The 12,447-nt window shown below is 37.8% G+C and overlaps 1 protein-coding gene across 2 annotated transcripts; it reads left to right on the top strand.

Annotated features, from left to right (window-relative positions):
* Positions 1-7,356: 7,356 nt before the first annotated feature.
* On the top strand, positions 7,357-11,658 carry myf6.L (myogenic factor 6 L homeolog). 2 transcript variants are annotated; one of them, XM_041584997.1, is made up of 3 exons: positions 7,357-8,009; positions 10,166-10,256; positions 10,708-11,034. In XM_041584997.1, exons 1-3 carry the CDS (start codon positions 7,497-7,499, stop codon positions 10,821-10,823), a joined length of 720 nt encoding a protein of 239 aa, XP_041440931.1. In that variant the 5' UTR covers positions 7,357-7,496; the 3' UTR covers positions 10,824-11,034.
* The last annotated feature ends 789 nt before the right edge of the window (positions 11,659-12,447 follow it).

Genomic DNA, 12,447 nt, shown 5'->3' on the forward strand with positions numbered 1-12,447 from the left:
CTACTCTTACTGGTATGGTTTGGCCCATGCAACAATAGTATAATGCACCCCCCCCATAAATCTTTGACAATGTAAGGACCCAAAGCAGCTAGCATATTGTTTGTATATAGATAGCGGAATACCATGGTATTTCTGCTTATGCTTAAGTGGACTTATCTTTACCCTTTGTGTAGCTATAAATGTAAAGCTTTGGTGAGTACCATTGCATAGAGATTTTCTGTGAAATTGCATTGTTATCCGAAGCCATACGTATGCCATCCTGCTGGCGATTTGTATTCTTGCCAACGGGAAGGCATTTCGGGGAGATTAGTCACCCACAGTAGTAAAGGTTTATTGATTGGTGACTAATCTCTCCATGTGCCACTACCCTAAACCGTAGGGAATGCAATTTCCCATCTCCAAAATAAAAAGTTAAGAAAGTACATTGACTCAGGTAACGGTGTATAAATTAGCATGAATATGAGTTACAGTACAGGCCTGTGCCACCCAAAACAGTAGTCTGAAAGAAGCCTAAATACCTTTTCATGTACTCTATTCAAATTCATGTTTTTTTATCTCCTGTACTGATTGACCCCTTGTCCGTTCCTGTTGGGATGTTAATTCCCAAATTGGCTGATCCTTTTCAAGTCCTGGAGAGTGTGAGCTCACCCTTCTGATCATTAGCACATTAAACCCCTGTTCATTTGTCTCCCATTTTTTCTTTACACTTTCCTTGACAAATGTCACACTTATATCAGGCCTCAAAGCAAGTCATGTTCATTATGCAAAATAATGTCATGTCCTACTGTCAGACATGGATACACAACTCACCACCTTCTGTCTGCATAAGGCCGAGAGTATTGATTCATGTCTGTGAAGCAGCCTATGTACCAAGCCTTGGTCCCTTAAAAAAGAGTAATTAACTCTATAGGCTTTTCAAGCAGAGGTGCAGCAAATATTTATTCATTCACTTCACAGTAGCTTTGCCCCTCCCCACTAATATTAACCATTGATGTTAAGGTCCAGACACATCAGGCTTTTAACCCAGTCTGGATGATGGCTGCGGTGGATGTATCAGACAATGGGGACCCCTCAAGATCTGAGTGTGCCTTTTGGGTATTTGATCCTGGTTATTTCTGGATTTTGCCACACCTGTTGTGCAATCAGTATTCTTAGCATGTGTATTATATTACTCAGATTCACTGGGAGCACTGGTATGTTGGGCAGCATGGCAAGTACTGGTTAGTTTAAGTCCTTCTCTTTTTGCAACATATTGTACAATGTTTATTTGCTCTCTAAGCATCCTGTGAAAGCCTTCATGGGATGCTGGGAGTTGTAGTTCTGAATCAGCTAGTGCCTGATCCCTGTTCTACAACATATTCAACCAAGAGTTAAAAATTCCAAAATAAAGGGAACCGGTTGAAGAATTGGCTCTTTGTACATTTTGGTTTCAGCAGATGGCCGCAGTTCTCCCTCTGTAAACATTTATTACTTATTACTGGCACCTGTGTCTTTATTTTAACAATAACTCTGAAAAGTGAACACATCATCGGCTCACTCAATCATCCAGAGGGATTCACAGGGGACTGTTTTCTGAGACAGGAAAATGTTGCCAGTAGCAAAACTCTGACAAATCGCTGTACATTTGCTTTTATTTGACAAATGCAATTTTCTAAAGGGATTCCAGTCATTTTTCACATATATGCTCAGTTTCCTCTTGTTCCAGGGATGAGTTTAGATTTTAAGCAGCAGAAACAAATAGGAAACAATTGTGAAGAAAAGTAAACCCAGCTCAGATTGGAATGCTTACTGTGTTTTACTCTTTGTGGGTCATTTACTGAGATTCCAGAACCTCATGAATGCATTGCTGTTAAATGTAGGCAGTGCTGCATTCATAAGGTGAGCGCATGTCAAGCATTCCAGATAATAGATCCCATACCTGTATGAGAGATAACATAAACCCATGTAGGTCCCTTCTGAGTTGTATTAAATAATGCGAACTGAGATTGTTTTGTATTTCCCTGCATTGGTAGATTCTGAAATTGCTTTGCAATGAGAATTATCATCTATATAACAAGAAATAACTATGAATCTGGTGTCTATGAATATTGCTTGGGGGGATATACAGTAGGTGTGTTGATATCTTGGGTACTATACATTACACTGCATAAATGAGAGGTCAGACTGTGCAAGCAAGTTAGCATTGTGTCCTCCAACCAACCCTCTGTCTCTGCCCACATGTGATATCCCTCCCACTGACCAGTCTCCTGGGATGAAAGGGCATGCAAGGGCACATAACATCAAAAGGGTATAATCCACCTCCAGTGAATCACACATACAAGAGGTGACAGCTAGCATCATACTTGATGACAGAAAATCATGACCTTTATAACTAGTCCCTAATTGGGCAATGTACTTCATGTAAACATTGACCCATGCAGTACATGTTAATAATAAACGACAACAAAAAAAGAATTTGTTTTATTTCTGTAAAACATGTATAATTCTGCACCTGATTACAAGAAATTCAGATAATAAGTGTTCAACCGTACCTATATAAGGAATTAAATAAATAGATAAAGTGCTGAGCAATTGAAATAAAATGCTAGTGCAGTTATTGTTAAATTAAGTTATCCTAAATAACTTGAAGTGAAAAAATTGATAAGAATAATACATTTCTATGAAGTTAAGTTCATCTATAAGTTAATAATACTTCATAAATTCATCCAAAAATTAACTAATTAAGTATAATTCATCAAATCATTTTGCACAAAAAAAGTGAGTTTAGGATATTTAAATTAGTATTTCCGAGCTCACAATTGATTATCAGTTAAAGTGCAGTGCAATAAGTTAATGTGTATGACCTAGATAATTCATTGGCTAATTAAAAAGTAGTATAAAAATGACCAAACTTGAGAGTGGGTTAAAAAAATCTGTAGTCACAATCCATAATATAGTTGATAGATATTGGAAAAATAGATGGTGGAGTTGTCCCGTAAACTAGCTGCCTGATTTTTTCTAGAACCTGGGACACCACAAAGATAAGGCAGGACAGGGTAACCAGGGCTGTGGCCTTGGTATTTAACTCGCCCTAGATGTTTAAAGAGGCTAAGTAACCCTAAAAAGCCGTAAACCGTCGGCCCCTTAGAATAGAAAGAAGATTGGAGAGTTTGTAAAGAAAAAGAACGGATTTGACCCAAAAATTTTCCGTCTTGACAAAGCCCTTTAGTGAAATGTACGTCGGCGTTCCATGAAATTTTCAATTGTTCTCTTGATTCAAATCGATTTCTTTCTACAAACTTAACTTATAGATCATCAGTCTGGTTCTGATTTTTACGGAAGTGGGGTGAAGTGCTTTTGGGTCAAATCCTTTCTTTATCTATTTATTTAATTCCTTATATAGGTACGGTTGAACACTTATTAGAATTTTCTTTCAAACTTGATAATTATATAACAGCAACTATTGGTGGGGTTTCTTTTTCTGTCTAAATTTCTTGTAATCATTTGTATTTTCTGACCACGTCAGGCCTCAACCAATAGCTGCAAATAAAAAGTCATTTTTGTAAGAATAAAGGCACCTAATTTGGGCTTTATTTTATTATTCTGCACCTGTTATTGCACCCAACTCTACATCTACCTTTCATAAACAAGCCCTTGTACATTTGTTGCTCATTGATAAAAAGTATTATATCGAATCACAATAATGCTACAGCATAAGGGACTAGGGGAGATTGTGGATGCACACCTAAGGCCAATTTCAAAAAGTTTAAAGCCCTGTCTAAATGATTCAAGTAAATATGCAAGTGCATGTAATTTTGAAACAGGGTTTTTTTGTTACAAAGTTATGATCATAATATTGATAAGCCACCATACCACATCAAGGTAAAACCCCACATGGTGGTCCCTAACTTATTTATCTTTAGTCATAGTAAAAAAGGAACATTACCTCTCTGTGTAGTAACAATTCTTTATGTAAACATCTCCAGTGCTTTGGTTTCAAACTCTGTGCTAAATCTTCCCCCGCCAACTGCTAAGCGGCTTTTAAGAGGGAGAGACTGCCTTAACCAACGCCCATTTTAGGAAAGTAGAAGTCAGGTGTTGTAATTAAAGACAAAGTAGAGTGATATGTGCAGTTGCACAATAGTGTGTATACATGTGTAAGTGAAATGTGAAGGTGTGTATGGTAATAGTAAGGGAAAGTGTATGTGTATTTGGGAGTATGTATGAAAGTAAGCATAGAATGAAAGGGTGTAGAAGAGAAATAAATGAAAGACACAATAAGTGTGTGTGTACATAGAGAAGTGTCTAATGGGACGTTGGTTTTTTCACGGCTAGATCCTCCCATGCCGCTAGCATCTATGGCTTTTAAGGGAGACAGATTGCACAAACCAAGGCACAACAAGTGAGGGGGGGCTTTATACGTTTTGAAATTGGCCTCAGGTGTGCATCCACAACCCCCCCATACAGCTTAAGGGACATTTACTTTCCAGACACAGTATGCAAGGTACAGTTTTTGCTGCAAGTTGCCATGTTTTTCCCACAATTCATCATTTCCCCCCAGAATTTCAGTGTCAATGTATTCTGGTTAGCACCCTTCTCTGCATCTGGGAGACACTCCATGAGAATCTCTTTCTCTACCGTCTCTTGCTTCTTCTATACAGCACAGTCACCCAGTTAGTCGGATGATCTTGTTTAGTCCAGTCACTTATGGGCAACCAAACAGCAATTGGTTTTGAACAAAATATATTTTGCTACACTGGGCCAATATGACCAAGTTAATTTTATAGATAACATCACATACATCAAACTGACATACTTCTATATGGGCTTTTAAAATCATTGGAACCAGGGCCGGATTTACATAGTGGGCGCCCCTAGGCCCACTGCTGTTCGTCGCCCCTGTCCCCTCCTCTTTATTCATGCAAATTTTCATAATCTGGACTGGAGCAATGGGGATTGTCGCACTGGAAATTTAAAAAATTATTGTACCCAGTGTTTTTGAACCAATGTGGGTGTGGTTGGGCAGCATGCCGCCCCCCTAAAATCTTGCCACCCTAGGCCCGGGCCTAGGTGGCCTTTCCACAAATCCGGGCCTGATTGGAACAGGATTTTCTAAATATCTACTGTACAATATACAGAGCAAGGGAAAATAATCATATTTCAAGCTAATGTATAAAAATAACAATAACATGATTTTCTGTGGTTGGCAGCAAGAGGAACATATAAGTGTGGAGAACAGACAGCAGTTTATTATAGGTTTTCCTCTAACACTGCTTGATGAACAATTTAATGTACCACATAACAACATAACTTGGAAAATATCAGGAGCAGCAGTTTGTTTACACAGTGCAAGAATGTTCTTCCACGAGGAAAGCAAACCTTAAAAAGATGGGTAGAAACATTATCTCCACCATAGGGTAAGCGAGAGGCCATGGTATGCTGGCTTAGCTGTGCTGGAAAAAGTATCTGGGCATCCTTGTTGTGCAAAGAGCAATGCGAGACTGAAATGATACTAGATCTGGACTGTGGGAAGTTGTGCTGTAGTTGTGTTAGTAATAGTAGGCCTTATTGATTAAGAGGCAACCGTCAAAAGAGTTAGTGCCATACTGTCCAAGATGAGCCAGATGGAATGATAGAATGTATTGAAGGCAGCTGCAGAATAATATGTCTGAGCTGAGATCCATTGGCATGCTGCACCGACTGAACTTGGAGCATTGACAGACTGGCATGTGTGAATAGGAGAAAGTAGCGGGCCATGTTATAAAGCTGTCAATAGTTCATTCAGGACAGCAACTTGAATCTTCCTTGCAGCAATATAAGAAGTTGGGAGCTTGGGGCACTGAAATTGTAGACTGGATCATCTTTGTACCTCTCACATTTAACACTTCTTAAAAACAGACATGGCTCATTATGCTGGTCATAAGTGTCCCCTTTGAATAACACAAATGAAAGACCTATACAAATTGCATGCCTATGAGCTGATACAGGAGCATACAAAAAAGGAAGGTACTATTGTTATATATGAATTAAATGCAAAGACCTGTACAACTAAATAAAAACAGCAGGAGAGTACAATACATCACTCATACAAGTAGGTTGAGATTTACTCCAACCACTCTCTATCACTTGCACTGGAAAGTCACACTGACCTAAAGCAGCTCTCAAGATAGAGAATTCTAGGGGGCAAATGGTCAGCTTCTTTAGTTGAATCTACAGTAGCTTTGCCATCATCTGTAAAAGGTTACTTATCAAAAAAAAAGGCAACGTTGAAGTAGAGGGGAAAAATGGAGATGTCAGTCTACAAGGTTACAATATCTGGGAACACAATAGACATATACTGTATAATAGGGACAATTTTTGACAAATTGATTAATTTTTTGACAATTGACAAAATTACTCCTTAAAAGAATGATTGTATTCAGGTTCCATTTTAAGCTTTATTTTGAAATTCAACTCATAAAATCAGATTATCCATCTTAAAAATTCCACAGCAAACCTATATTTTATGGGAATTCCAATTACCTTCTGTCCCACTTTTGATTTCAAAATAAAGGTTATATTAGTTTGATTGTGGACTGGTATAGGCTAACCAATGGGCCCACATTGTAGGTATCCATGGTGATTCTCAACATCCGTTCATTTACTCATTTTATTTAATTCACTCTACTCCTATAAAATGATCAACATATTGCACATAAGCACAGATAAAAATAAAATGTTTAAAGAAAAAAAAAAATAATATTGAAAAAATCGCTCTGGGCCCTTAGGCTTTAGCTTATTCATGAATCCACCTTCCGTAAAGGTCCATGTTCAATTTACGTTTAGTTTCCTGTAAAGTGAAACAAAAATCATAATTCTGTATCTGTATTGTAGCATTGCTTTTGGCCGATGTTATGATACAGGAATTCTGGCAAAAACATTTCAATCTGAGAAAAACCATGATAGAATTTTTTTTTTAGTATTTGCACCTCAAACAAGCCACAAAGTCTCTTTTTAGTCTGCACTATTGATCTATTTGTACATATAAACATAAGGGTGCATATGCTTACACTGGGGTGCATACACATTTGTGTTCCTTTATGTTAAAAATAATATTCATAATATTATTAACTAATACAGTGAGGTATATTAATAGGAATAACTGAATACCCCATGGCATGGTTAGGGGTAAGATCATTCATTCTTGCATTAGAAGTGCATCTTTGTTGCACACATAGGGCTTCTTTTTATTTATTTAAATGTCTAATAGTTAGTAGACATGTTATTATTTTTTTTTTGCTGATTCGTGTCCAAAGGGATCTGGTTCCATTCAGGAGATGATGAGGGCTGCACCCAGGAGACTGGCTGAAATCAGATTTGGAGGGTGATGTACTGCAACAGATAAAAGTTGGATAGGGTTTCAACAGCTATATAAAGAAAGGGACTTATGTCACTGTACTACTTAAATTCCTTCAGGGCTGTGCTGTTTTGAGCACGCCACTTAGCTAAGCTGCCAGAGCAATCAAGGGCAAAGCATAATGATGGACCTATTTGAAACAAATTCCTATTTCTTTTACCTGGATGGAGATAATGGAGCCTTTCAACAACTGGGAGTAGCAGATGGGTCCCCTGTGTATCCAGGAAGTGAGGGGACATTGTCCCCATGTCGTGATCAGCTGCCAGTAGATGCTGGAAGTGACAGTAGTGAAGAAGAACATGTCTTAGCTCCACCAGGACTACAACCCCATTGCCCTGGACAATGTCTGATCTGGGCCTGCAAGACCTGCAAGAGAAAGTCTGCCCCAACTGATAGAAGAAAAGCAGCCACCTTAAGGGAAAGGAGAAGGCTAAAGAAAATCAATGAAGCCTTTGAGGCGCTTAAAAGAAGGACTGTGGCAAACCCAAACCAAAGACTTCCCAAGGTTGAAATCCTACGCAGTGCCATTAATTATATCGAGAGGCTCCAGGACTTGTTGCACAGTTTGGATCAGCAGGACAAGCCACAGAAAGCAGATGAGGAACCCTTCTCCTATAACTCCAAAGAGGCACCTGTAAGCAAAGTGTGTTCTGTGTCAGCAATGCTGACACATACTTTTCATGTCATATGATTGTAATCGTGTCATTAAATTACAAATGGCATTATACAAAAATGAGTAATTCTTGAAGAAGTCTTCTCCCTAGGGCAGTGCCTGGAATGTCCCCACCATGTCTCTCTTGCTGTTGCTCTACTACAGCTCCCATAAACTACAATCAGCTGTTGCTTGCTAGCTAGGGGTGAGTGTTATAGACCAGCAGCTGCAGGAAGGTCAGCGTTTGTAAATTCTTGCCTGAGGAAAGTATGGGACTACTGCTCTCTATGTTCTATAAAGTAATTTTTTCAGCTTGGCTAGATATTTTGTTATAGCCATGATTTCCAGTTTTGCAGCTATTTCCACCCCTTCCTTTTTTTTCAATGTCCATCCCAAGTAAATTTTGTCCTTGGAAAAGTCCCAGATTTTATAAACTGACCAACTGCTGAGCATTTTACAGTTTTAGACAACTAGAAAGTAATACCCTGTGTCTATTTTCACTCTACAAGCTATCGTTATTGAAAGGCCATAACACTATTGTGATAATCTTCCCTCTAGCTATGTATGGGTACTGTGTTCTATGTCCATTTACAGTAAGTCACTTACAGGCTTAGTGTCCCTGGATTTGCATTAGATGTAGAGTCGGAGTGCCTAGAATTATCATGCCATATTTGCATGGGTTACTTTGGGTTTTCAATAGTTTTACTTGGGCTGTGACAGTATGAATCACTGGTACCTTAAACAATGCTTGTCCCAACAATAAATTTACACTCATTAGCCGTACTTTATATGTAGCCAGACATTGTGTTTCCCTGGAAGCTCCGTCCCTGGCCTCCTCTTAGTGGTCACTATCTGTATCAGGGTATGGGAATCACACGCTGTAGGCAGAATAACTGCATATAATATTTATTGTGCATCCACTAGGGATGTAGCGAACCGCCGATAATGTGTTCGCGAACACCGGCAAAAATTGCGAACAGTTCGCGAACAGTTCGCGAACTTCGAACATCCGAAAATCGTTCGATTCGAACGATCGAAGGATTTTAATCGTTCGATCGAACGATTTTCGTTCGAATCGAACGAAAATCGTTCGATTTTAGCGATCGAATGGTCGAATGGTCGAACGATTTTGACGCGAACGGCTATTGGCGAACGTCGCGCGACGTTCGCGAACTTGCGGCGGACGCGAACAGCCGATGTTCGCGCGAACAAGTTCGTCGGCGAACAGTCCGCGACATCCCTAGCATCCACACGCTACATGCATAATAAATATTATATGCAGTGTGCCTACAGCATGTGATTCCCATACCCTGATATAGAAAGAAACCAATGTTTGACCAGATCTACACTTGAAGGGCTGAGAGTGGGTCCAGGAAAATGTATGCAGAATACATGTTGTACAAATGTTGCTTTGTTTCTCAATTAGGATTAAAGACTTTTAATGAGATTGTAGCATACAAATTTAGTTGCTAAGGTGGAAAGGGAAACACATAGCTTGCTGCATATTATCTGACTTTACATGGGCAGAAAGAAATTGACATTAGTGGTATAAATAGGACTAAACATTTTATGGCAAAAAATACAGTAAACAAGGTGTGCAACTGGTAGAGACAGATCAAGATAATCATAATATGGAGGAGAAGTAGAATGAAAAGAATATTACTACTACATAAATATATACCAAAGTCCTTCAGTGCCTGCACTCTGATCAAGTGACTTGCAGGGTGACAATTGTATTTTGAATACACAATTGTAACTTGGAACAATCAATTCCTGGACCAGCAGTTTCCTTTGTTACGTGATGTCTTTTTATTATTATACACACATAATACAGAACTTCAACGTTTCGGTCCTCGTTGCAACTTTTTTAAATGAGTTTCATGCTTTCTGGGGCCTCTCATGGCAGCCTCTATATACAGAGGATTATCTAACCTGCAGCCTCCATCTTTTAGTGTAATAAACTAATTGAACCTTTAGCCAGCCAAAGGCTCTTGGAGAGTTCTTGGAGTTGTCTTACCACCAATAAGAAGAGTCTCAAACAGAGTGCTATCAACTGATTTAACAATATTTTAGAAATCCTTTTGCCTGATATATGCTTGGTTTGGCAGGTTTATTGACATAAATTGTAATATCCCCAGGTTCAGAGTGAGGATTTCTTAAGTACCTGTCATCCTGAATGGCACCATATTCCTGACCATTCCAGAATGCCCAATCTCAATATTAAAGAAGGTAAGTCCCCTTTTAATCCTTAAGTGGAGTTCTGTCATCATGTTGTCAATACTGAATGTGGAGACACATAGTCCTAACGACACATAATGTCTATAGTCAGATCGGTGATATCATATGCAAATATTTTATTGTAGTTCTACAGTATTCAGTATTCAAATAAATTGCTATATACAATATTCACTATGGCGAATCTAAAAAGCTGCTACATAGACAAGACCATCAATAGCTGAGCTACAAAACCATAATCCTCTCTTAGCCAACAGCTGTAGCTCAGTAGCAAATGGAGGCCAACAGACTGGCTATTTCTGGTCTAGCGTGACATAGGCTTGGATATTACCCCAGTCAGTAGTTTCCCAAATTTGTATGGTTTTGTTGCATATTATGTATGTTGTACTCATGTTCACATGTAGTTAAATCCCCTGTATTTATAATTGTCTATTTTTCACAGAAGGATCCCTACAGGAGAATTCCTCCAGCAGCCTGCAGTGCCTGTCATCTATAGTGGACAGCATATCTTCTGATGAACCCAGGCACCCTTGCACTATACAGGAGCTGGTAGAGAATTAACATGACCCCTCTCTAGCTTTTCACGGCTCTACCAGCTCAGCTTCCCAAACTTCGTAATCGGGCAGGCAGGTACAGGATCAACTGCTCTACTATTCCCCATTTATTTAACATGCCATCATTGAATTCAATCTTGTTGCACTGACGTGACATTATAATATATATATATATATATATATATATATATATATATATATATATATATATATATATATATATATATATACAATATCAAAACAGGGGGGTTGTGGGAGCACTCTAAAGGCTTTAAAGTATATATTTAAGTATAATAAATGCTATTGCATATGTACCCAAAACAGGGGTTATTTTGTTACAAAGTTATGATCATAAATTGATAAGCCACCATACCACGTCAAGGTAAACCCCGAATGGCGGTCCCTAACTTGTTTTATATTTTATGTGCATTTTAGCATTACCTGTAATCAATGTCCGTTGAACGCTGTTTTTTCACTGAGGGCTAAATATATATATACACTGTATATATATATATATATATATATATACACTGTATATTATATAACAGACCACATTTGCATTTACCTTACCATAATATTTCCTCTGTCTTTATGTAAAATGCTGATCTATCCACTACATTCAACATAAATTCATTCCTGATTGTACCGAGTGCAGAGATTCTATTTTATATTTGTAATTATGGACAGTGTTGGAAATGCTCATGTTCCTTGTAAATAGTCATTTCTTACTGTTCTACAAGCACTCAGATTATTTAAACTATAGTTTGGAATGGTGTATATATAAATATTTATATATAAAAATTACAATATATATCCTATTAAATAAACATCTTTGTTGCTAAGAATGCTGCATTGTCCATTGTTTGCGCATATGATTATATGTATTGTAGAACCTCTTTATGAATATATATCATTCCTGCCTATCCTTTATTTATTTAGACATGTAATGGCAGGGCTTACTTACCAACTGTGTATTTATACAGTAGATTGCATACAAGCAGTGTGATACTTTGTGTATTTATTTAATTATTATTTATGGAATTCAATGTATAAAATCACAGTTATTAAGATCCCTTACACAATATTCAGAGAACTATTTTCTACTACTTACCCATTCATATTATCATCCATATAAAGGGACTTGAGAAGCTATTAAAGAACACAAAAGTGTAAAAGATAATGTTATTAAATATATATACACATATATATATATATATATATATACACATAAGTTCATTTTAAATTAACGTAACCTTTGAGAGGCCTTAATACTGTATGCCTTAATGACTGGTATCTGTGTCACATCTCTGATTTCTAACCTTTAACCCAATGACTTTACTCATGACCATCCTGTCAGTGAAATATTTCAGATCCAGATATTTTTACCTAAAAATAGCCCAGTGTTCTTTAATCTAAATTTAGCCTTGGCTATGCCATTTATAATGCCACCCTCAATTCCTAAAATGATCATCTGTACAACGACACCCTGTAAGCTGTACTGACATACTGACAGTGTATAACCTGAATACATTTGGTGGAGAAACCTGGATTAAGTTTAATAGTTATCCAAATGCCATTATTTGACATACTTTTTAAAACATGGTACCGCCTGGTGGCCACTTTATAAACTG

This window comes from Xenopus laevis, chromosome 3L (genome assembly GCF_017654675.1).
Source record: "Xenopus laevis strain J_2021 chromosome 3L, Xenopus_laevis_v10.1, whole genome shotgun sequence".
Lineage (NCBI taxonomy): Eukaryota > Metazoa > Chordata > Amphibia > Anura > Pipidae > Xenopus > Xenopus laevis.